This window comes from Macaca mulatta, chromosome 12 (genome assembly GCF_049350105.2).
Source record: "Macaca mulatta isolate MMU2019108-1 chromosome 12, T2T-MMU8v2.0, whole genome shotgun sequence".
NCBI classification, from domain to species: domain Eukaryota; kingdom Metazoa; phylum Chordata; class Mammalia; order Primates; family Cercopithecidae; genus Macaca; species Macaca mulatta.
In genome coordinates this window covers 105,587,597-105,614,604 of record NC_133417.1, presented here as the reverse complement: position 1 = coordinate 105,614,604, position 27,008 = coordinate 105,587,597, and the positions used below count along the sequence as shown (strand labels likewise).

Below are 27,008 nucleotides of genomic sequence, written 5' to 3'. Positions count from 1 at the left end.
TCCACATAATGTGGATAATCGGTGTGTTCCCCAAAGCCCTGCCCATTGGGAAAATTTCCCCTTGCCACCTCTAAGAGGGGCTATACTGCCTACACTGTATATCTGGATTGTACCCAGGTATGGAGCTAACCCTCTTGTGAACCCAGCTCTATCTTTTTCCTTCTCCATCAGCTTAAGGACCCCTCCACTCTGCCTAGCAGCTCTAGGTGTGAGTGGAGGGAGAGACGCTGAAGCACGGGCATGGGTCACTGTGTCTGGGGTACCTGCTCCTGCTGGCGGCTTGTTCCTCCCGCTCCTGCTCCTGCTCCTGCTTGGTTCTGGATGTTCTGCTTCCTTCTTACTGTATGCTTCTGCTTGCCTGATCTTATGACTTGTGTTTTCACAAGATCCTCAAGTGACTTTTGTGCCTGTAACTGCAGAGCAGTACTGGATAGTGGCAGTCAGACCCAAGGAGGTGTAAAAGTGATAGAACCCTCCAGACAGAGGACACAGGCAAAGGCTCCAGAGAGAGAGCTACAATAGGAAACCCAGACCGGAAAAGGGAAGGGATCATGAGCCAACGCTGGAGAGACAGGCTGGGGCTAGATAAGCTAGGGTGCAGGTGCCAGCTTAGGGATTTGGGACAATGTTCTGCTGAGATGAATAGGAAGCAATTGAAGGGTTTTAGGCAAGAATGTAACATAATGATTTTGTGTGTGCATGTGCATGTGTGCGTGCCCATAAAATTCATGTATATATTTGGCTTCAATGTGAGAATGGTTGGAAGGGAAGCAAAATGAATGCAGGGAAATCAGGAGGTGATTATTGCAATAGTCAGGGGAGAAATGAAGGTGGCTTGGAGTAACATAGTGGCTATAGAAATAAAGAGAGGAAGAGGCAGATTCAGGAACTGTCTTTGATGTGAGATTGACAGAATTTTGTGCCTGAATAGATGTGTGCGCAAAAAGAAGAGAGCGCCTCAGATCATTTCCCCATTTCTGGCCTAGCAACCTGTGGACAGCTGTGCAGATGAGATCTGCTTGGGACACATTTGAGGACATTTTGTATAGATGGAATCATGTAATATGCAGCCTTGAAACATCCAAGTGGCAATGAAAAGCAAGAATTGGGTTTACAGAGCCAGAGCTTAGGCAAGAGAGTTACCCCCAGCCACGGGAGTAAAGGAGGTCACCCACCAGGTAGAGAGTCTGGGAAAGATGGCCCGTGGCTCTCTCGAGAATTCCATCATTTACAGAGGTGGGTTGGAGGGGAAGGAGTTGGAGAAGGGACAGAAAGGAGGTGTCTACCCTCGACCTTTGCCCTCCCACGACCTGCGTCAGCATGGCATCCAGGGCAATCCTGTGCAACAGAAAAGTCCACTTCACTTTTCTGTTCTGCAGCCACTTAGATTAAAAGCTCAAGTCCTTATAACAGCACCCAGGTTCTACATGGCTGCCCTGATCCCTGGCTCTGTGCTAGCCACATGGGCCCCACTGCTGCTCCACAAACAGGCCAGGAGCACTTGCTCGCAAGAGACTCTGCTCTAATGCCCTGTCTCCCCAGTAATGCTCTTCCTCCAGATACCTGCTTAGCTCACAGCCTCCATTCTCATTTCCTCAGGTGGGCTTTCTCTGACCTATTCTAACCACAACCTGCTACCTGCTCTATCACTCTCCACTGGCCTTAACCTGCTCCACTTCTACTTCTTCCCTTAGCACTCAAGCATCAACCATACTCCCGTAATTTACTTGTTATTATTTTTAATTATTTTCTGTCTGCCCTTACCAGAATAGGATCTTCCCAAGGACAGGGATCTCTGTCTATTTTGTTTGCTGATAAATCCCAAGTGCCTAGTACAGTGCCTGGCACAGAGTAAAATGCTCTATAAATACTTGTGGTATAAATGAGAAAATCTGCTCTTAAAGGGAGAGATCCACGTGACTTCTCTCTGCTGTTAAAGGAAATGGAGTTTTTCCTTGACTGTGCCTTGCTATTTAGCCTCCCTTTGAGGCTTCCATGTTTTTGGAAAGCCATTGATTGGGATAGGCTTCTTGATTCTCACAACTTCTCAATCTTTCCCACATTTTCTGTTTCTCTCCACAGATACTTTTTTAAAAATTGAGGTATAATTCACATACCATAAAACTCTCACCTTTATCAAATGTACAATTCAGTGGTTTTTAGTATATTCACATGTTGTAAAATTATCACCACTCATTCTAGAACATTTTTCTCACCCCAAGAAGGAACCCCATGCCCATTAGCAGTCTGTGGTCCTAGAAGCCTCTGGCGGCCATTAATCTACTTTGTGTCTTTGTGAATTGGCCTGTTCTGGACATTTTGTGTAGATGGAATCACATAATATGCGGCCTTTTGTGCCTGGCTTCTTTCATTTAGATAATGTTTTCAAAGTTTATCCATGTAGCCACATGTAATAGTGCTTTATTTCTTTATATGGCCAAATAAAACTCTCTTGTATGGATATACCACATTTTATTAGTTGATGGAAATCTGAGTTTTTTCCACTTCTGGGACACTATGAATAATGCTATGAACAGTTATGTATACATTTTTTGTGTGAATATATATTTTAAATTCTCTTGGGTATATACCTAAGATTATGGTAATTCTATGTTTAACTTCTATGTTAACTATGTTTAACTCCTTGAGGAAATGCTGAACTGTTTTCCACAGTATCTACACCATTCTACACTGCCCCCTGCAATGGGTAAGTGTTCCCATTTTTCCCTATCCTAGCCAATACTTACTGCTGTCCATCATTTTGATTACAACCATCCCAGTGCATATAAAATGGTGGCTCATTGTGGTTTTGATTTGCATTTCCTTAATGACTAATGAATTTGAGCATATTTTTATATGTTTACTAGCCATTTATATATCTTTTTTGGAGAGATGTCTACTCAAAACCTTTGCCCATTAAAAAATTTTATTGATACATAATATTTATGCATGTGATATTTTGTTACATACATAGAATGTTAAATGATCAAGTAAGAGTAGTTAGGGTAAAAACTAAAAATAGAACTACCATACCATCCAGCAATTCTTTTGCTTATTTTTAAATTACTTGCCTTTTATTGAGTTGTAAGAGCTCTTCATATCTCTGGTTATAAGACCTTTATCAAATATATGATTCACAAATATTTTATGCTATTCTGTGGGTTTCCTTTCAATTTCTTGATAGTAACCTTTAAAGCTTTTCAGTTTTCATGAAAACTTTGGTGAAAGTTTGCTCTTTTTCCTTTGGTCCCACTTAGATACAGTGTCTATATTCATTCTGACAAGAGGAAGGTGACAGCAGAAAGGGACAAATGAAAAAATGACAACTTCACAGTTCATATTAGTAAATGAAATTATTTAGAAAATTGCCTTTCACTGTATGGTATAATTTCTGTTGGTGGATACAAGCCAAGTATGAGTCATATGCAAGTCATCGTCTATTCCATTTAGCTGGATGGATCAAAGAGACAGAGTAATGGCAAATATCACCCTAGAGGAAACCAATTAGTGTTTATAACATTGCAAATGATTTATAGATTGCTTAAGCATATCTATCAAATCTAAATGGAATACTTTAAATCAGCTCCATAGAAAAGCAACACTGTGGGATGATTTCTGAACTGTGGAAACTGTGTCTTTCAGATCTAGTGTCTTCCAGCACAGAGATAGGACAGATCGCCATCTGGGAAGAGGCACTCCATTTTCTCCAGAAGTTTGCATTTGATTCAGATGGGTACATTCCAAGGAACACAGGACCCAGGCTCATCTCTCGGAATCTAGAATAAAAACAAATTTGGATGTTCAAACCTGGGAAATGTTTGTGACTTAGGTGAAAAATAGCAGAACATAAAGTAGGTTAAACACCAGCAGAGGGCAACCAGGGCCCTGACAGGTCAGGGAACAGCAGCCTGCGAGGTGCGGAGGAAGCCAGGGGAGGACTGGGGAACTCCTGGGGTTATCATCTCACGCTTGAAGACCACCCAGTGAAAAGTGGGGTGGGTCTCTGTTTCTCCAGAGTAGAAGAAGCAAAGTGTGAGGGGCTTAGGGAAAACCATGAAGGATACCACAAAGAGCCAGTGTAAGTGGAGGATGGGGGTCTTTCCCCTCAGTCTAAGTCAGGGTGGTAACTGTGAACAGCATGACTTTCTCCCACAATTAAAAACGCTGTCCCTGAAAATATCCAAGGAGGGTAGAGATGTCTGCTCGGCATGGGCGCTGTTGCCAGAGGGGAGAGGTTCCTGCTAGCATACTTTCCTGGTGCCCTTTTGGGGTTGGGGTGGAGGCAGACTGTCAGAGGGGCCTATACTCCTGGCCTGGGTGTCCTAGGTTCAGGGCACAGTTCCTGAACTTCTGTTCCTGACCAAGATGTCCTAGGAAGGGAGCAAAACAGGAGAGGAACATAAAACTAATGGGAATGAACCTTCTTTTGTCCAACAGTATAGAGTGGAGCCACGGAGGACCAGGCTGATGAAAAAATGCAACCCGAGGGGTACAAATTCAAGGACCCCTCTGCACGTCTGCTCAAATGCCCCCATGTTTCCCATCACCTTTTCTGGCAAGAAAAGCCACAGCAGTGGGTTCACAAAACCTTACCACAAGAACAGAGGCCAAAAATTCAGAATTTTATGATCACTATTTTTTTTTCTACTATGCAGAACATACCATTTTTGTGAACTTGTCTTCACAGGCCATCCTAATCTTCTCCGGGGTCAGCGGACTATTAAGGCTCAAGGGTCCGTGCAGGCCTCTCTCCCGTCGTGCTGCACTCACTGCATCATGGATAGCGAAAAACACGGAACACCCCAGGAACACCCCCGACTCTCCCAGACCCTTGAAGGGAAGCATGCCAGCTAGATTATACCTCTCTCTCACTCTGCATATATGTGCATATTTAGGCATATGTGCATATATAAAAATATTACATACTACATATGTAAATTTTTTGTTTGTTTGTTTTTTGAGACAGAGTCTGGCTCTGTTGCCCAAGCATGACACTGGAGTGCAGTGACGTGATCTCGGCTCACTGCAACCTCTGCCTCCCAGGTTTGAGCCATTCTCCTTCCTCAGTCTCTGAGTAGCTGGGATTATAGACATGCACCACCACACCTGGCTATTTTTTTGTATTTTTAGCAGAGATGGGGTTTCACCAGGTTGGCCAGGCTGGTCTCGAACTCTTGAACTCGGGTGATCTGCCCGCCTTGGTCTCCCAAAGTGCTGGGATTACAGGCATGAGCCACTGCACCTGGCCTATGTAATGTTTTTGTTTCAAAAAGTAATTTAATCTTTTGATCCAGTATTCCCATTCTTAGAATTCTAGCCTAATGAAATGACTTACATACAGAAGATGATTATTAGGCATGAAGATGATTATTGCAAGGTAAAAAATTAGATAGAACCTGATGGCAATAGTTGATGTTAAGTTCTAAGATTTGGAATACTAAAAATTTTTATCATGATGTTAGATTAGAATTAAAATGTTTAATAAGAATTTTTCTTCTGCAATCCTGGTAAAAATCCCAAACAGTCAAGAGACGAATGTAGCCCTCCTGTCACCCAACAGGTATCATATAAACATGCATATTTACCCGTAAAGCGCCACTTACCTTAGACGAATAAAGAGTATTTGAGTTTTCAGAGGGAGGCAACAAAGAAATGTGAAACTCTGTGGGTGTGTCACAGATGGCAGGGATTTTATATTGGTCTGGACCACGAGTGTGCAGAACGCCCTGGGGAGAATAATTCAGTTCTTCTATTGTATAAAGTCCCATGCCTTGAATAAATGCACCTTCAATCTGAGGCAAGAACAAAAAAAGAATTTCCACATATGAGAAAACACAGTCAACAGTAAGTAGCATTTCAACTTCATGTTGTTTGTTTGAATTTTAAAATTTTAGTTTAAGAGCGTTTTCAGGGTGTCTTGGAGCATGTTGCTGAAAGTTTACCTAAAAGCCATTTTAAACATCTTGTGCAGCATTAAGTTAAAAGAAATTCAAAGTCAGCTGGGCACGGTGGCTCACACCTGTAATCCCAGCACTTTGGGAAGCTGAGGCGGGCAGATCACCTGCAGCCGGGAGTTTGAGACCAGCCTGACTAACGCAGAGAAACCCCGTCTCTACTAAAAACACAAAACAAATTAGCTGGGTGTGGTGGTTCATGCCTATAATTCCAGCTACTTGGGAGGCTGAGGCAGGAGAATTGCTTGAACCTGGGAGGCGGAGGTTGTGGTGAGCCAAGATCACACCATTGTATTCCAGCCTGGGCAACAAAAGCAAAACTTCGTCTCAAATAATAATAATAATAAATAAAAATAATTAAAAAAAAAAGAAGTTCAAAGTCAAAGGACTTGGGTTCTGATCTTGGTTTGGCCATTGAAATGAGTGCTCGGGAAGAGTCTTCACAGAGCCTGGAGCCTAAGCACCCTCTTTTTTTTGCCCATGAGGCAGACAAACCCCCTTGACTGATGTGTCCAGAGACCCCAGAGTGCTACAGTCCCATTGTCTCATCCCACCTCCTTGCCCACAAGGTGGCTAGCCTCACATCTCTGGACTCTGATTTTAGATCAATCTTCCAAAAACTCCAGTCCATCCCCGCTAAGTGAAGTCTTGTCTCTAAAAGCCCTCCACCCACCCCTGGCAGTCCCCAGCCCTCTTCTGCTCTCCAACTCCCTCCTCATGGCCCACCCTCCCACACAGGCCTTCCCCATAGTCATCCGCCCTGGCCTGATCAGCAGCCATGAACAGGCATGCTAAATTCCCTGTTTCTGTAGGGTGACTTCCTCCACTGTTCTTTCACCCCAAATGTCGTTTCTCATTCTTTCCTTGACAACTTGGTCCACACGCACTTCCTCCCTAAGCCTCCTTTGACTTCTCCACACCAGAGATTCTTCCCATTGGCCAATAACACAATGTCATGATGGTGGGGGCGGGGAGTGGAGGGGGAGGGGACACTAGATGGTGCCCTAAATCAGAGGTAATGAGCTGAATTGCCTCCAGGTTGGATATACGTAAAGCCAGTATGTGAAGATTCCAGGTGGGTCCTGGAGAGTGTGGGTCTCATTGGAGAGTGTGGGACTCTAGAGGTGCAGCCCACTGACTTTTCACTCGTGGAAATGCAGATGCAGTGTGGGCAAATTTTCTGTTTTCAGGAGAAACTAGATGTTTACGACTTTCCAATCTTTTCAACTATTTCAAATTTAAATTTGAAAATGTCTGTGGGTAGCATCCAGCACTACAGGCTGCCTATCAATAGCTACTGCTCTAATGACTTGAGACTTGTGATTCCAGCAAACTTCAAACTCCTCGAAGCTGAAGCCCATTGTGTGGCTAAGGCTCAGCACTGGGCACTAACTCTACGTATGTCCCAGAAGTTTGGAGCTCATCGGTCACCTCTAGGCTTGGTCTTGCCTCATTCAAGCTCCCTAGTCACAGATTGTATGTTTCTTCAAAAGCTACGGAAAACACTTTATTTCCTTCCCCCTTTTAAACAGTAAGACATTTGAGCTTTGCAGCTGGTCTGAATAGAGTTGACTAAAGGGGTAGAAAAATAAGATGATGAATAAGCCTGATGGAATGCTCCCCTGCAGACCCCACTGCACTTTTGGCTTTTACAAATAGAAAGTGAGACATATCAGTTACACATACCTGGCCTATGTCAATGGCTGGATTTATACTGCAGCCAACATCCATGACAATGTCTGTTCTGATGTTCTAGTAAGAAAAAAAAAGTTAAAATGTTTATTTTAATGAGGATAACCTAGGGAGAAGAAGCTGAGGAACACTTCCTGCCAGGCTGACTTTGGTATAAAGCCTTTCTTGGAGCCATGTCATTTCAAAAGAAGTAACAAAGATTTTCTTATATGACAAAGTTTGTTCTGTAAAACTTTCAAAATTATACAAATACTCTTAGCCAGCTGAAGCACTGTCTTTTTTTCTTGGAAATAATAGGAGAAAAAAATATTTACTTGATTTTGATTCAAGCTGGATGATGCAACAGATTGAGAAATATATGACACAACAAAAGAAAACATCTATGGCCCTCACGATCCTAGTTGCAAAGCTTAATGGCTAACATGCAACCCAACAGCCAGATACAACTGGCTGAGGAATGTTTACTGAACCACAGAGTTCAGGGTGCATCCACAAAAAAGTCTTTGAATTGTCATCTGAAAATCTCCCATTTTCATTTTTGGAGCAGAGAAGAGAATAAAGTTGACACTACAACTTGCTCCTGATAACCTACAAATGAGGAGAAGCACAGCAGGCCCAGCCAGAGTGTTAGTAACACCATTGCTTTCCAGCAAGTCCATACATTTTTTTAAAAATGTAATGTAATGTTCTCTGCCATGACTAACAGATTGTACTTATAATTACTAATTGAACAAAATAAATGCAAGAGTTTCCTTATTTGATCTAGGACTTTCATCTAGCATTTGAAAACTAGATAATGATTGGAATGTTTGACAATAATAAAACTTCAGGAACTCACATATCTTATTTAAAGACACAGTAAAATGTAAAATCCTCTTTGACATCAGTCAGCAAGACTGGTCTTTCAGGAGATAAGAGGCCTCAGCTGGAGGTGACAGGAGGAGCTCTAAAGTCTTCAGTGTTAGTGAAGTTTCTGCTTTCAAAGCTGTGGGCTTAGGTTGGTGGGGCTGGCTCATGCCTGTAATCCCAGCACTTTGGGAGGTCAAGTGGGGGCAGATCACTTTAGGACAAGAGTTCGAGACCAGCCTGGCCAACATGGTGAAACACCATCTCTACTAAAAATACAAAAATTAGCCAGGGGTGCTGGCACATGCCTGTAGTCCCAGCTACTCAGGAGGCTGAGGCACGAGAATCACTTGAACTCAGGAGGCAGAGGCTGCAGTGAACTGAGATGGTGCCACTGCATTCCAGCCTGGGCAACAGAGCAAGACTCCACCTCAAAACAGAAAAAAACAACCCACAAAGCTGTAGGCTTAGCACTGTCAGTCATGTCTTTTGCTAGGGCTGGAGATAGTGGATCTAGGTTGTGGTAGGCTGCCTCAAAGATGGCTCTGGATAACCCTCACCTACTGGTATTCACATCCATATGTAGTCTCCTCCTCTACTCTACCAGGCCAGCCTATGTGACCAATAGGCTATGGCAGAGGTGACAGTAGTCACTCTGAGTTAGGTTATAAAGCTGGGCTTCTGTCTCAGGTACTCTCTCGCTTGCTCACGCTCTCTTTTTCTCTTGGGCTGGTCTCTCTGGAGGAAGCCAGTTGTCATGTCCTGAGGACACTCAGGCAGCCTACAGACAGCTGTCCACATGACAAAGAATGGAGGCATCTGGCCAACAGCCAGTGAGGAGCCGAGGCCTCCTGTCAACAATGCTATGATGGAGGGAGGTGGAATAGGATTCTCCTGTCCCCACTGAGCCTTGAGATGACTGTTGCACCCCAGCCACAGCTTGACTGAAGCCTCAGGCAGAATCACCCAGACGAGCCACTCCCGGAGGCCTGCCCCTCAGAAGTGGTGTGAGCTAATGAGCATCCACTGTTTTCAGCACTAAGTTTGGGGGTAATTTGCTGTAGAAGAACAGATAACTGATATTTAGATGTAAGTTCAAAGTGAGGAAAACTTTGCTGGAATAAGGGCAATTCTATCAACAGGAGAATGGCTGAGAAACAGGCCTTTGGGAAAGGCCCCTGGTAGAATGTCACATTCTAGCCCTTTGCCTAGCAGTGACACCAACCTGAGCTGAGATTTAGCTTTTATGAAGGCATCTGATGAGACTATATGGCACATCCCCTAAGATCATTCAAATAAGTTATAGGAACATGCCTTAAAATTTCATACTAGGCTAATTATTACCTTGTTCTTGGATCTTAACAAGGACAAGGCATATATAGGAATATAAGAAAGTCCACATGACTAAGTTTTTACCAACTTTTGCTTTGAGGGAGAAGGATTTAGAAATTAGTTATATGGGCAGGGCTCAGTGGATCACACCTATAATCTCAGCACTTTGGGAGGCAAAGGTGGGCGGATCACTTGAAGGCCAGGAATTTGAGACCAGCCTGGGCAACATGGTCAAACCACGTCTCTACCAAAAATACAAAAAGTAGCTGGGTGTGGTGGCGCAGCCTGTAATCCCAGCTACTTGGGAGGTTGAGGCACGAGAATCATTTAAACCCAGGAGGCAGATATTGCAGTAAGCCAAGATCAAGCCACTGCACTCTAGCCTGGGTGAGAGAGTGAAATTCTGTCTCAAAAACAAACAAACAAACAAACAGAAATCAGTTCTATGCAAGAACCCGCTCCCTAGTAGTGTTGGGCTGCTACTCTAACACAAAACCATGCTCAGAGTGACCACTGTTTTGCCCTAGTCCAAGGTTACCCTATAGAGATAATGGCTGAGTTAGAACCAGACAGGTCAGATACTTGAAAAGGCAGGTTCAATAAAGGTGACCATAGTTTCAGAGATTAGGTTGACTATAGTTTTAAAAAATACATGCAGCCAGGTACGGTGGCTCATGCCTGTAATCCCAGCACTTTGGGAGGCTGAGGCGGGCAGATCATGAGGTCAGGAGATCGAGACCACGGGTGAAACCCCGTCTCTACTAAAAATACAAAAAAAAAATTAGCCAGGTATGGTGGCGGGCGCCTGTAGTCCCAGCTACTTGGAAGGCTGAGGCAGAAGAATGGCGTGAACCCAGGAGGCGGAGCTTGCAGTGAGCTGAGATCGCGCCACTGCACTTGAGCCTGGGTGACAGAGCAAGACTCTGTCTCAAAAAAAAAAAAAAAAAAAAAAAAAAATACATGCTGGGGACTTACTAAATGAAAACTTAAATCTGATCATAATCCAAGAATGCAGGCATAGAGGATATTTGTAAATATCAAGAACTAGAGCTTGTTTCAAGGTACATTTTGGAAGAGATTATCACTAAACTGGTAGCTTGGTCACATGACAGTTGTTAGGGTATCACAGTCCCATTTAATGGATCAATGATCTTTCATTATTAATGACTGTGACCAGTAAGTGGCTTCTTTTACTCCCAAAGGCTCTGCTACAAGAGGAGAAATTCTATGAGTCTTTAAAGCAAGAGAGAGAGAAAGAGGGAGTATGTGTGTGTGTGTGTGCACGTGCACGTGCGTGTGCATATCTCGTCAGAGCATCCCTTGAAAGCATAAGGATGCTCTGAAACTATCTAAAAAGCAAGACCAAGCCGGCTCTGTGGCACAATGGATAGCACATTGGACTTTTAAAAGGCAAGACCTAGCTGAGAAAAAGACATAAAAAAGTGGCCACTACCGGCCCTGGGCTGGCTTGGTGCTTGTTAGCAGATTACAGATGTCTATGAAATCCTTCAAGAATGATATATTTTGGCATTTCTCATAAGAAGTCAGAATTGCTGGTTGTGCCAACAGTTTACGTGAAAGCCCCCTTTAGAGCATGTTTCTTTCTTCAAGTAGTTTTTTTCCTGACTCCATTTAAAAGGGCCAGGGAAATAAAGACAGGTCACCAGTTGTTTTCCATGGCAGCAACCAGACCACCAAGGCAATTGTGGGGATTCTATTTTTTTCTGGTAATCCAGGGGAATCAGCCTTAGGCCAAATGCACAGTGCTGCCACTCACTCAGCTCTCCTCAGATAGATGGCATCTGTGGAATTTAGGTGCATCCTAAGTGCAACTTGAAGACCTTTCCAACTGGTACTGACCTTATGATCCCCCGTCAGGCAGTCTATTTCAACCTCGGAACAGGCAGCTCCATAAACGAAGTATTCGAAGGGATGGCCTTCGCCTTTCTCCCAGTTTATGTCTGACTCATAACCTCTGGAGGAAACAGAATTCTTGAGTGTTGTTAAGTGATCAAGTCCCCTAATTGCAGACCATGATGACTGAACAGACTCATGAGGAGTTATGTAAACCACAGGAATATACCTGTACAATGATATGCCAGCACCAAATGTATGTGATAAATGCATTGAATAAATAAATATTTAGTTTTTTTCTTTTAAAACTTGCTTTGTCTGATAAAAATATCTAACTACTCCTGACTGGTGCCTCCTTACTCCTGGAGGTTAGCTTCTTACTTCATGAATGTCCATCTTACTGCTTTTGGCTAATATTGGATCATCTGATTTGGGGAACTCAACCTTCATTTTACACCAAACGCTATTTCAAAGGTGCATGCTTCCTGCTTTGTTTATCTTTCTGGCTCCAGAATTTGCCCCTCTGTATGAAGGATCAGGTCCTATGGTTCCCATTCTTTATCTCTACTCTGGTCTCCCACCATCAAGCTCCATGGCCTGCTCTGTTCCTAACTAATCTTTAAGAACATCAAACAAATATTAATGGTAAAATAGAAGCATGAGTCAGCAGCTTCCAGAACTCTCTACCCTCTCTCCTCTGCTGCCCTGCAACCTGGAGATGGCCATTAAAAATGCTTCCAATGCCTGTTCCTGACAGGGAGTCAGTGCCCAGGACTCCCACACCAATGGCAAAGTGATCAAACCAGGTAAGGCTCTACATCACTCTGCTATCAGACAGCTTTCACTCTCCATTAAAATAATTTAATAAACTGTTTTCCAGATTCAGTGAGTTCCTGTTGTCTCACATCTTAATGTAACATGGTTATGGTCCAATTTCTTTTTTGCCAGTACTGAAGGTGTAAAATGGTACCCCTTTTATGGGTTTAATTTGCATCTCCCCACCTTTGTTTCTTAAGAGGTAGATTGTGTTTTCAACAAAAAGTCAACCACTGCTGAGTATTCCAAGTGCTAACCCCAGGGAGCCTTAAAATACCACCCACTATGATTAGAATCATCAGTTCAGCTGAATTTTGTGTGCCTATTTTCCCTAACAGGAGTCTTTCTGGATACCAGCAATTAAATGTTCTTTATAACCATGGGTAAATAGAAGGTACAAAGTCAACGTTTGCCAAAATTGCAAGGGAACTGAAACTCTTCCTCACGATACCACTGTCATTCTCCATAGCGATTGGAGAGAGTATTTACCTGAAGTATCCAACAGCTGAAAGGCTAATGCTTTCATCAAAAGCAGTCTGTGCCTGTGAAGGAAGAGCATAGCATGCTGCAACAAGGATGCCCAAAGAAAGAATCACTGAATACTTCAATTTTAATTTTACCCTGTCTGCTAAATAAAACTATCAGCAATAGTAACTAGGAAGGACCCAGATTAATCCATTCCTTTTGGCATTCTCCATTTCTACAGGCATTTGTGGTTCACACCTTGTAGCTGTTTGTTCAGCACCTATGATGGTAATAAATGCCTGCTGTGGTATGCTACAGGCTGGACTAAAGTCATCAACATATGTTCCACTTAGGAAGAAATTCACTCGGTTATCTGTAGTAGATTTCCAATTCACATGGGACGTTTTAGAAAACAATGGTCGGTTGGCTGCTTAATTTTAATATCAGGTTCCTGCCAGTCTATAGAGTAAGGGTTCATTTTATAATCCATATTTATGGGAACTATCAATCCTTTCTGGGCACATTTGTTTCAGGTGAGGGGAATAATTTTGCTAAATTGTACCATTTACACCAAAAGGTCTCCTGACTCTGCAGTGCAGAGTTGACTGCTATGCAGAAAAATCAGGGTTAGGTCCAAGTCCCTAAGTCTAAGAAGGAAGGTCAGAAGCGCATCAATCATTAGAGAAGAAAGTGGGCCGCATGGCTGCATTTCATGGTGGTGGAGAACTACTCCCCACGCTGCACCTCTCTCCAGCTTTCTCCAGTCATACTGAATCAGCCTTTCTGGGCTCAGGTAGCATGGGGCAGAGGACAGAAACAAATATACCCAGGAAGTATAGACAGATCCCATAAATATGAGTTATAAAATGAGTCCTTACTCCACGGAATAGCAGAAACCATTTCTAAGTGGGATCCTCAAATGTTATTTCCCCCAGACCTGTATTCATAAGGTTGCGAAAACTGACATTCTAGAATAGCCAGCGTGACACACGCTCCCAGTTTTTATGGATATTTGTTCCACAACATCTGGTAGTTGATAACCTATTACTTCGAAAAGTTTGTTAGTTGACTTTAGAACGTTTGTTGACTTAGAACTTTTCCAACTAGATTGTAAGCAGATCAAAGGAAGCAGTTGAATATTTCCGTTCCATTGAGTACCTATTACTGGATGAACATACACCCACTGGCTTGGTTTCCTATTTCTAAATGAGTGCTTATATGATTTTTACTTTTACAGAATGGTTCTACTATTGTTTTTCTCTTTTAGGAACAGTAGAACCCAAAGAAGGAGAAAAAACAGATGTACAGTTATTATCCAGACAATCCCTAGGTTCCATAGGATGAAACATTAATTAATTCTGGATTAAAATAGGAGTTCTGGCAGAAGAACTATCTTTTTCTCTAACAGAAAATTTTCCCAGATGCAAGAGTTCCTCCACCACATTGTGATAAGATTTCCACATGCTAAGAGCCAAAGGCCTTTTATTTATCATTATGCAATGGTGGTACCTTTGCAAATGCCTTTTCCACAGATTTCAATTAATGCATATTGCTCTTGCTCTACTCCCACTCCTTTTTCTTCTAAAATAAAATACAGAGAACCATTGATTCTCACCCAGTCTTTCCAAGTTCCTTTAGGATTCTTGCTGATGATGGGTTCGAGGCGTTTTAGAAGAGTTTGACAGGCATCCTAGAGATTATTTTTAAATTAAAATTATGATCCTAATTTCATGCAAACACCAAATTCAAAACAACATAATATGTACCATTCCATAGGCTTATCTAAGAGGGAACATGGAAAAATAAGACATCAACCCTGTATGAAGGTGATATCAAAGGTTTCATACAAGTGTGTGCACATGTGTGTGTGTGTATGTGAATGAACTGGCCTTGTAAGCCATGCTAAAAAGTCAGGACTTAATAAAAAAAAAAAAATCTCTTGGAAAACCACGAACCATTGCTTTCAGACATGGCATGGCCACATTTATTTTGTGAGAAAATTCACTCCGGCAGCAGAAAGCTAGAGCAAAAGGCGATGAAGTTGTGGTGGAGAGACAGAAGTCCTGCATCGGCCCTGGGGAGAGGTGGGAGTCTGTCACAACATGATACTAACATAATATGGAAACAGAAAGACAAAGACACTTTTGAGTAGACTTGAAAGGACTTGCTGATTAGAAAAATGTCAGGAGTGAGGGAGAAAAAGAGGTGGCATTCCCAGCACAGGAGAACCACTGGGTGCTGTACCACTGACTGAGGCCAAGATGGGGGAAGGAGATAGGAGTTGGATTAACTCTCAGCATCTTTGGAGCTCCACCCACCCACGTATTTGGCCCTGAGGGAGTTAATGATTTGGATGCCACTGCAGCGACTGTTACCTTTACTGCCAACCCGTTGAGATCTGCCACCACAGAACCTCCAGAGACATTTGCATTAGGGACGGTTTCTGTGCTTGTTCCACGCAGGTGGACATTCGAAATTGGCATTCCTAATTCACGGCTGACCACCTGGATTTTAAGAGAGAGTTTCTTTTAAAACACTGATTAGTCACAGACCTGTACACATGCCTATGTGGTAACACATGTGTGATGCCCTCATACTCATGACAGGGACAAGGGAGCAGAATCACAAATTCCTCCAGCCACAAAAAGTTTCTTGTTTCTAAAACTCCTATAGCTAGTCTGGACCCCAAATTCTGAACACACTTTCCTTTTCTTTGACTTTCTGGTGATAGTGTCAGAAAGAGGAGGTGAGGCCCCAAGCCAAGGCGGGAAGAAATGCTTCATTCTTGTTTCTATAATCATGCTATTGACACCTTTGAGGCTTCTCCTATGACCACACTCTGCAAAATTCTAGCAGAACCTTATCAATGATAGGAGATATCTATCTCTTATCCACATTTCTGTAGTTGCCCCAGGAAAAGAGTGCTTCTTATGAGAAAGGACAATGACCTTGGAAAAGCAGCGGCATGAACATGTGGGTCACAGGAGATGGCGCCAGTGCCACGTGCGAACACAAGGACTTAACTGGCTGCTTTATTCTTTATTTTTAGCGCTAGAGAGCAAAATCATATTGCTAACTTTAGTTGATCCCAAACTCGACTCTCTCCTGCTAGCAGCGTGGCTTGAAAGTGCTTGCCCACAGCTTCTACAAGGACTCAGGCACACGGAACCCTTCCATGAGGTCTGGCTCTCAGATCCTCCACACACAGTGCATAGGCTTAGAATATCAAAGTCTCTGGTGATCCAATAAGGAAAACACCCTCCACTGGGGAAAGTCAATTCTCAAGTGACTAAGAGAAAATGTGTATTCAACATCTTTATACTTAGAAAAATGTAAATGAAAGCAATAATGAGATACTTTCATTCACTTATCAAATTATCTATAAATTTTCAACAATCCATCACATTCACTGTTGGTTAGGGGTATCATGAGAGGGATACTTTCTGGAAAACAATTTGATAATATGTGTCAAACAATTTAAAATAGTCACACCTGTGACCCAGTTATTCTACTCCCAGAAATCTATTTTAAGAAACAATCAATGATTTGATCACAGGTTAATGTACAAAAATCTTCACTGAAGTATTCGAACAACTGGGGATGGTTAAATGAACCATATATTTATCCACATACAGCCATGAAAATTCATGATTGTAAAGATGGCTTAATGACAGGAAAAAGGGTTCACACTATATAAAGTGGGTGGAAAAACAGAATACAAAATTATATAAAAGCATGTTGGTGACTTTTTGCGAAAGAAAAAAAGACAAGATGTAAAGACCCCCAAATAATGAGTATTCTGTGTGGTGAAACTGTGTAGGGTCTTTGTTTTTAAAAATTTTCTGCTGCTTCCAAATGTTTTATAATCTATAATATTACTATTATGATTAACAAAAGAGAAATGGTAGCTTAAAATTAACCTAAAATAAGACAGCCAAAAGCAAACAGATAAAGTTTGGTTGTAAATATCAAAGGTGATTTATATTAGCGATTGTTTGGAGCCCATAATACATAAAGGGCAAGAAGTAATCCAAATTCATCAGAATTTACACATTATCTTATTGCCCAAGAAAAATTCAAAAAGGACAACTCAACTGTCACTATATCCAAAGGAAAGCAGCAAATAAGTATATAACTTTCTTTAGCAATAAAACAACTCGAGACTCTTCTGCCACATTCTTTTAGAGGTTTGGTTGCAAAATTGGTTTGTTTACCTAGTTTCTGCTAATTGTTGAACAGCATAAACTGTCAAAGCTCAAATCTCCTATCTTTTATTTTTATTTGTTTTTACTTTTTGAGACAGAGTCTTGCTGTGCCACCCAGGCTGGAGTACAGTGGTGCAGTTGGCTCACTGCAGCTTCGACCTCCCAGGCTCAAGCAATCCTCCCACCTCAGCCTCCCAAGTAGGTGGGAAAACAGGCTCATGCCACCATGACCTGCTAATTTAATTTTTTTTTTTTGGTAGAGATGGAATCTCCCTTTGTTCCCTGGGCTGGTCTCGAACTCCTTCACTTAAGCAATCCTCTTGCCCCAGTCTCCTGAAATGCTCGAGCCACCCCACCCAGCTTCCTATCCTGTATTTTGTAACAGAAAATATTCATTCATAGTTTTTCTCTCATGAGCAGATCTATAAGCACACACCCAACTCAATCTAGTTATTTGCATTCTTACCTGAATCATTTTAGTGTGGACCCCCTGCCCCATTTCAATTCCACCGTGAGTGACCAGCACAGAGCCGTCAAGATAAATGTGAACCAAGGCAGCAGCCTGAGCAGAAAAGACGAAAAGCATTTCTAAGGTCTTTTTGATATTATCACATATCATGTCAATTAAAACATTTTCCTTGGAAATATTTCCCTCCAAGAATCCCCCACCCCCCAGGGTGGAGCAACATTTTAGGTTTCTTTTTGGGGTGGGGGAAATGGGGGCAGGGACTCTGTTTTAAAATGCAAAGTAATATATAGACAGGTAGAGGGAGAGGGTGAATAACTGTGTGCACGCATATTATCATAGTTGTAGTAGGCATGCCACAGAAAAATGAAAACGGAAATTCATTTTGTTATAATCCCATAAAAGATGAGATAGATAGACATTAAAATTTTTTTGCTGCAAAATGACTAAGCTCACCCTAAATCATCTTGGCACCGAACTACAGAGCTTTGGAGTTAGACAAGAACTTGGAAGTAATCTTATCTAACTGTATAGCTCCACACAAGGATCCAGAAGGAACAAGACTGCTAACAGCATTAAAGGCTCTTATAATCAGAAACATCCAGTCTCTAAGCTAAACATGTTTTATAATTAACAAGAATGTGCCTTCTTGCAGATCTGCCTGTGCTAAACTAGAATATGGGGATATCCCAGAAAATCACAGCAGAAAACAAGGATGGCTTCTTCCCTTTGGGTCTCCAGTGTAAGAGCAACATCAGCAGCATATGGTCCTAGGGCAGGTGTCTCTCAGTGGTTCCACTGTGGTCCAGGAAAGCCTGCAAGGCAACCTTTACAGCTCTTCAGCAGGGATGTGCTGACCGTATGGGTGTGGTCTGGGTCTTAACATCTAAGTTTCGAAGCAGAGTGACATAATAATCTAGGATTTGTAATGTCAAGGTCTTCAGAAAATTCTGGTAACAAGCTAATGTCAACTTAATAAACCAAAAATTTTCCTAAGCCTTAATTGCTCACTTAGATTATTTGTAAGCAACCCTGGTCACAAGTGAAAGTTGATGGAGCTGCATGTTAATCAACAGATAAACCCAAGAAAAAGACAGCATTTCCAGATCAATTCTCTGCCCATCAGAAGGGCCTTCCAAGCTGCCTGGGAACTGTGGACCACACTTGGAGAACCGTCTCTTTATTTTTATCCAAAGGTTCACGTTACCCCTGTGAATGACAACCAGAAAGCTCTATCATTCCAAATAAGGCAAGTTTGATGGTGAAAATGCACTCCATTTATTTGGTCAGCAGTATTGGGCAAATGGGGACATCAGGATACTCTTTCTCTGAGGACAAAGGCACATATATCCACAGTCCAAAGGAGAACCTTAGACTCTTGAAGAAGGCATATCAGCCATGAAAATGACACCCAAGGACCTTGGGAAGATGCAGCAGAGTGTTTTTTTACAGTTTATTAACTCATGACTCCTGGAAACACCATCTTTTGCTCCTGGACATTCATCCTCAAAATAGTAAAGATAAGGAATAGTTTTCCTCTACAGAAAGCCCAGGACTGGCTGCCTGGGGGCCATGCATCAGATGTCAGGTGATGCCAGCTGCAACAAGAGCTCCTGGGCCCCATTCCATGGCACTTCATTGTGCTTTGCCAGAATATGAGCCCCCTGAAAGGAAGGATCACGTCCTAAGGAATCTCTCGGAATGCAACATAGGAACACACATGCGGTAGGTGGTCAGTAAATGTTTGGTAAGTAAATTTGCAGTAGCATAGCCATACAATCTGTTTCTTAATCTTGTAGACTCCATATTTGGCCTCCTTGGCTCTGCAAAGTGTGCATGTAATTCGTAGTTGCACTTGGCCCATGTGATTGAACTACAATTATAGTGGATTGTACTTTTCCTACATTGTGTGACCCTGCTGGTGATAGCATTCAGCCTGTATGTCCAAGACAGCATGTCTATCAGAGATCACCCAGTAATTTGTTCCATGTGGTGCTGCAGTCTCCTTGGGCCATTTAAAATGTCAGATTTGGTTTAGTTAAATGGCACCACTGTACAGCTCATTGTTAGTGCCACAAAATATAATTCTGCAAAGCTTCATCTATAAAATAGGCACAACTGGAAAGCTGGAGCAGATGGTTCTCCAATATAAGTAGAGGACCTAGTCAGGGAAATTTAAACCTTCAAACAACTACTACTGGTATCGATGAGAAGTTAGCTTCAAACCCACAGATTCCCCAAATGTTTCAGCCATTCAGACATTTGAGTTCCTACTCTGTGCCAAGTGCCATAGTAAGGCATTGGACACAGAGGTTGGTTAGGTCCTGTCTGTGCCATTCAGTGTTCACAGTGCAGGAAGTAAGTACACTGATATTGCAGGTTCAGCTCCAAACCATAGCAATACAGCAAATCACACAATTTTTGTTGTTTCCCAGTGCGTATAAGTGATGTTTATGCTACACTGTACTCTATTAAGTGTACAATAGCATTATGTCTAAACAGATTGTACATACTTTAGTTTTAAAATGCTTTGTTAAAAAATGCTAACAGGCCAGGCACGGTGGCTCATGCCTGTAATCCCAGCACTTTGAGAGGCTGAGGCAGGCAGATCATGAGGTCAGGAGATCAAGACCATCCTGGCTAACATGATGAAACCCTGTTTCTACTAAAAATACAAAAAATTAGCCGGGCGTGGTGGCAGGTGCCTGTAGTCCCAGCTACTCAGGAGGCTGAGGCTGGAGAATGGCATGAACCCGGGAGGCAGAGCTTGCAGTGAGCCGAGATCGCGTCACTGCACGCCAGCCTGGGAGACAGAGTGAGACTCCATTTCAAAAAATAAATAAATAAATAAATAAATAAATAAATAAATAAATAATAAAATAAAATAAAATAAGATGCTAACAATCATCTGAGCCTTCAGAGAGTCAGAATCTTTTTGCTGGTGGAGGGTCTTGTCTCAATGTTGATGGCTGCTGACTAACCAGGGTGGTGGTTGCTGAAGATTGAGGTAGTTGTAACAATTTCTCTTCTTTTCCTTTCTCTTTTCTTTTCTTTTCTTTTTTGGAGATAGGGGCTCACTCTGTCACCCAGACTGGAGTGCAGTGCCTTCCTTAATAAGCTTAATCATTTCTAGCTTTTGATTTCAAGTGAGACTTGTGACTCTTTTTTTTCACTTGAATACTTAGAGGCCATTGCAGGGTTATTAAATGACCTAATTTCAATATCATTGTGTCTCAGGGAATAGGGAGGCCTGAGGAGAGGGAGAGAAATGGGGGAAGGGCCAGTTGGTGGAGCAGTCAGAACACACAAAACATTTATTAAGTTTGCTGTCTTATGTGGATGTGGTTCATGGTGCTCCAAAACAATTACAATAGTAAAATCAAAGATAACTGATCACAGATCACCATAATTATGAAAAAGGTTGAAAAACTGTAAGAATTACCAAAACATGACAGAGAGACAAACATTGAGCACATACTGTTGGAAAAATGGCACCAATGGTTGCCACAAACTTTCAATTTGTAAAAAATGCAGCATCTAGGAAGTGCAATAAAGCAGAGTGCAATAAAACAAGGTATGCCTGCATAACACAGGTGGGGCACATTTGACCCCCTCAGTTGCTGGGCAGGGACGGCCTCTGCTCAGGGAGGCACTGTGGGACGATGAAGGCGGTGCTGAAGTTGAATCCCTGTTCTGCCATTTACTGGCTGGATGTCCTCGGGCAAGAGAGAGAATCCCTATGGGCTTCAGTTTCCGCTTCTATGAAATAGAGATTCATACCTACCTAATAGAGATGAGACAGGGAATAATCAAGTGGAGATTACAAATTCCCCAGCCCAGGTCCTTCCACGGAGAAAACACTCAAATATCATGTCTAGTTTCCTCCTCTATTTATTTTGTTTTAGAATAGAGTCTTTTAGCATGTGCCTTCCAAGGAGTTTGGTCTCAAATTCCTTGATTCAGCCCTAAGTAAATATTTTCAGCACAGAAGCTGGTCAGTTTCCCAGTTGGCCTTCAAGGATGAAGTTGTACTGTTGGCTGTTGTTGCCTAGTTTGTCCTCAGCTGAGCTGAATCCCACTTCAGTTCCTACCAAAAGGTGTTTTGGGGAGACCACGTGGTGCAACTAGAAAGCCCAGCTTTCAGAGCCACTCAGACCTGAGTTCTAGCCCCAGCCCTACCTCTACCAGCTGCAGGACCTTGAGCCAGTTATTTAAACCCTCTAAGCCAAGATTTTTTTTTTTAATCCCTAAAATGAGGATACAAATCTTCTAGGTTGTCCCAAGGTTAAATGAAATACCTAAAAGTACTTATAACATTATAGCACTCAATAATTATCACTATGATTTTTTTTTCTTTCTTGGAGAGATGGGGCCTCACTATGCTCAGGCTGGTTTCAAACTTCTGGCCTCAAGCAGTCCTCCTGTCTTGGCCTCCCAAAGTGTTGGGATTACAAGCGTGAGCCACTGCACCTGGCCATATTTTTTAAATCTAGTTTTTGAGAAAATTCTGATGAGGAAAATGGGTGAGACCTGGTCTATGGTAGAGGCCAGATGTAAAGTAATGGCAGCCATCAAATAGAGGCAGTGTGCCATGTTTACCCATGGCCAAACATGAGAGGATTTCCAGAGGCTCTGTGAACAATGGGGACTGTTTTCCCTGATGATCCTGACAGGTCTGCTCAAGGACAAATGGCCCCGACTGACCTCATTGGTAGCTGCCAGCTCATCAGTTTACCCAAAAATTCTATACCAAGACTCAATGCTCATAAACCCTTTTCTCAATGGTAGTTTTTTCTCTCTTCTTTTGTAATAACCTCATTTTTGCTTTTATTTCTCAACCACAGTATCTTGACTGTCTCCAACATCTGAGTAAATTGCATGCAGACGACTACATGACTCTGGGTTATTTTTGCCATCACAAACAGGCAAGGAATGAGAAGGCTTAATAAGATCATCATTTGTTGTAATACTTCTCTGACCTACCACCTGCCTACGATCAAAGCTGCATGCAAATGTTCTAAGGCTCACACCAAAGCTCAACTAGGACAGTTAGGTAAATGGATGGATATGGGATGGGGAAAGGACTTTCCTACCCACTTTTCCTGGCCTCTTCTGATCCCTTAACACACAACATCCACACTAACGCCCTTCTCAAAGCTCCCCTCCCCTGCCATTTATTCCTATTTTGTGATCACTCAACACAGCTGCATGCCTTCTTTGTGGCTCCAACCAAGGAGTGAATTCTGCAAAGAGGAGTGACAATTGTGAGGGTCCTGCCAGTTTACCTATATATATATGGATGGATGTGTGTATGTAAGAAAATAGATAATAGGGGTTCCCCACTGCCATACCATGAGCTAGAATGCTGCAGTCCTTCACCAGCCGTTAGGGGTAAGTTTTATTCATTCTTGAGAAAGAATGAAGTCAATAATGAAGAGATAGAAACATCAAGTGGGATTCAGCAACCAAGCAAGGGGATTTCTTTAATCAATGAAAGAAATTAAACTTCAAGAGCAGATTCCCAGTCCTCCCTTTCACAGTTTTAAAAGCTACAAGGGGAATAAACTTCAAAAATTCTATTTAAAAAGTGATTTATTTTTCCAAATTTAATTTATTCCAACCCACCCACAAGGAGTGGACCACCCAAAACCTTGCAGCTCCTCATTCCTATTTCATGGTCCAGCGACACAGAATTGTGGACACTGGAAGAGGAGTCTTGGAGGTCATCAGTCCCACCCTCCTGCTTTCCACATGAGCAGTCTGAGCCCAGAACAAATGGACTCAGCTGCCATTTGACAACTCCTGTTGCCAGGGCCAGGAGTAAACCTCAGTCTCCCAATTTCCAGCAAGAATGTTTTTCACCAACCATGGGCATGTGAGCAGAGGAGCTCTGGTCTCCACTGGAGTAAAGCTAGCTTAATTACTTTGACTTTGGTGGCTTTTGTGAAATTTAACAACTGGGCATTGCAACCATATGGCTAATACGACTAAAGGAGAAGTTTCCTCAACACCTCTTGCTTTGTCAGAGCTGCTTCTGGGCATCATCCTCATGTGTGTTTGAAGAACTGACCTGACCAGCAGCGCGTGAGCCAAGGCCAACAGGATACTTCAGGGGGACCATGGCCAGTCCTTTCTTCTTCCAGTAATTCTCCGCGTTGAATTTTTCCACAGCCGCTTTCCTCAAGGAGTAGGAAGACACGGCCATACATTCTCTCCAACACTGGATCAGGTTCTTGGCATTGATCTCTTGTTTGTAGGGTGTTTGATCAATTTCCTTGTACATGTTTATCATTCGCACCTATGAAAGAAAAGGAGATTAAAGCGGGGAGGGGAAACCCAGCAGACATAGGCTCATCCATTCACCATCCTCCTGGTCAAATTCTGCTCATCCTATAAGGTCCAAGCCGAGTTCTACTTAGTCCTTGTGGAAGCCTTTCCTAATGCACAACATTGTCCTCTTCCTCTACTCAGAGCTTCTATCAAACATGCTAGCATTTACTTATGTGCTTTCTATGCTACTCTTGTGCAACTTTAAAGGATGGAACCCTTCCCTTATGTTGCAATATAACTCGACCACAGTCCGTGTACACTGTAGACTCTTAATTCTAGTTGCATTTGGAATATCTGCTGAAAGATCATCTAGGCCACATGATTTGGATTACTCCCATGCTATGTTGAAAGATAAGACTACTCACCTCCAAAACAGGCAAACATGAAAGTTTGTTTAAATATGACCAATATCTAGGATGAAGAACAAATTAAAAGATTCTATCCTAGGATGTCTGAAGCACTGAGTAGAATTCTTCCTGTATTCCCAGAATTGGCGATTAAGACCCTCAGCTAATAATAAAAGGTGCCAAGTATGTCACATTCTCAGCTGAGAAAACTCTTAGCACTTGTGGCCAACCCCTTCCCTAAGCTGACAGAGCCATCACAGACACACTCTCCCCACCCTCCTAAGCAAATTCTCAGATCATTGTAAGAGAAAGACTGGAAATTAATGAGCTGTCCCACTTGGGGAAAAGTGGTGTTTTTAAGAGGTTGTTTCCTGCTCTAACTTCCCTGGGGATGAAGGGAGGTCTTCCTGTAATTCTCCTCCATAGTGCTACCAAATGTGGCAGGACATCAGGAGAGAGTCTAGTGGGATGGCCAGGAAGGGAGGAGCAAGGCCTCCCACACATTCGAGAGAAGCAAAGAAGGTGGCTACTATTGGGTGAAAGATGGTAGATGAATTGGGACATGGGGCCTTCTAAAGACTGCTGGGGCATGGGCAGAGAGGTCACCAGTGGAATGCTGTGCCAGCCACCCCCTGACGGTCCAAGGACTGCCAATTTTTGAAAGAGCTGGTAGAAATGGAGCCATAGACAATGTATTTGAAAAGTGACTACATCTGACCAAAGAGAGGACTGTGAGCTTGCTGGGAGAAGTCACAGAGGGAGAAACTGGCTGTTTTCCCTGGTCCTTCTCCTCTTCCTCCTCGCATCAGCATCACAGCAGAAGGCACAGGGGAGGAGAAGGGGCTGACAGAGAGCTCACCCCATCTCCCCACACTAATTCCACTCCAGGATCTGGGAAGAGGAGCCAGGCAGGTGAAAGTCCTTGTCGATAAACGAAGTTGGGGCTGAGACTGAAAGAATCGAAAGGAGAACCTGGATCATCATGGCAGACAGGAGGCAGGACTAGATTGCAGCTCTGGACAGAGCAGCTTGTGGAAGTTCGCCTTATGAATTTTAGCTCCAGATCAACTGCAAGAACAAAGCAGTAATCCCGAGAGGACCCACAAACCCTCTGAAGGAAGTGGACTACTTCTGCAGGACATGGGAGATACCCCAAATACTGTGAGTGCCCCAGCTGTGGAAGAGGGAAAGGGAGATTCTCCTCTCCCGAACATACACCTCCACTGGAGAAGCTGAAGGTCTGTTTGCAGGAGAAGATTCTGACTTTACCTGGAGCTGAGCCAATTTAGAGAGCTGAGCAAAATGCAGATAGAGGAAGCAGCAGAAAGGCCCTAGGAACTTGCTGTGTCCCCTAGCAGGCCATTCCTGCCTAACAACACAGGGATCCATCAGGGGGTGGGGGTGACCAGAGGAGCAAGGGTTGAAACTCCACAGGGAGAAAGAAATCTCTAGCTGAACTTTCTAACGATTTGAATGAGGCAAGAAGCCTCCTGGCCAGAGCTCGGTGAGAGGGCACCAATATGGTGTGCAGACTCCACAGGCCAGGGAAGAACCAAGCCCTTTTCTCTCGCAGCTGGGAGGGATGTAGCCCAGGGCAAGTTTTCAAGCCCATCACACCCTCTGCCTGGAAACACACTCAGGGCTGCTGGGGGGTGCACGGTGGGAGTGAGACCAACCCTTCAGTTTGTATGGGAGCTGGGAGAGGCCTGTAACTGCTGGCTTTCCCTCACTTCCCTAACAACCTGCATGACTCAGCAGAGGCAGCCATAATTCTCCTAGGTACACAACTCCAGTGACCTGGGAATCTCTCCCCTAACCCACACAGCAGCCACGGCAGGATCCACCCAAGGAGAGTGTGAGCTCAGATATGCCTAGCACCGCCCCCACCTGATGGTCCTTCCCTATCCACCCTGGTAGTGGAAAACAAAGGCCATTTAATCTTGGGAGTTCTACGGCCCCACCTACCACCAGACCCTCTCCACATTACTACAGCTGATGCTTTCTGGAAAGTGCCACCTCTTAGCAGGAGGCCAACCAGTACAAAAATAGAGCATAAACCACCAAAGCTAAGGACCCTCATGGAGTCCACTGCACCCTCCATCACCTCCACCCGAACAGGCACTGGTATCCATGGCAGAGAGACCCACAGATGGTTCACATCACAGGACTCTGTGCAGACAACTCTCAGTACCAGCCTGGACCTGGGTAGACTCGCTGGGTGGCTAGACCCAGAAGAAAGACAAAAATCACTGCAGTTCAGCTCACAGCCACATCCATAGGGAAAGAGGGAGAGTACTACATCAAGGCAACATTCCATGGGACAAAAGAATCTGAACAACAGCCTTCAGCCCTAAACTTTCCCTCTGACAGAGTCTACTCAAATGAGATGGAACCAGAAAACCAACCCTGGTAACATGACAAAACAAGGCTCTTCAACATCTCCAAAAAATCACACTAGTTCACCAGCAATGGATCCAAACCAAGAAGAAATCTCTGATTTACCTGAAAAAGAATTCAGGAGGTTAGTTACTAAACTAACCAGGGAGGAACAAGAGAAAGGCAAAGCCCAATACAAAGAAATCAAAAAAATGATACAAGAAGTGAGGGAGAAATATTCAAGGAAATAAATAGCTTAAAGAAAAAACAAAAATTCAGGAAACTTTGGACACACATTTAGAAATGCAAAATGCTCTGGAAAGTC

The 27,008-nt window shown here is 43.1% G+C and overlaps 1 protein-coding gene across 1 annotated transcript in view; it reads right to left on the bottom strand.

Annotated features, from left to right (window-relative positions):
• Positions 1 to 3,725: 3,725 nt before the first annotated feature.
• AOX1 (aldehyde oxidase 1) overlaps positions 3,726 to 27,008 on the bottom strand; it is an 87,004-nt gene continuing 63,721 nt past the window's right edge. Inside the window, 10 exon segments of the mRNA NM_001281309.1 lie at positions 3,726 to 3,776; positions 4,663 to 4,830; positions 5,604 to 5,792; positions 7,641 to 7,706; positions 11,685 to 11,799; positions 12,984 to 13,036; positions 14,575 to 14,649; positions 15,335 to 15,463; positions 17,631 to 17,726; positions 23,701 to 23,928. Coding sequence (NP_001268238.1) covers positions 3,726 to 3,776; positions 4,663 to 4,830; positions 5,604 to 5,792; positions 7,641 to 7,706; positions 11,685 to 11,799; positions 12,984 to 13,036; positions 14,575 to 14,649; positions 15,335 to 15,463; positions 17,631 to 17,726; positions 23,701 to 23,928 — 1,170 coding nt within the window.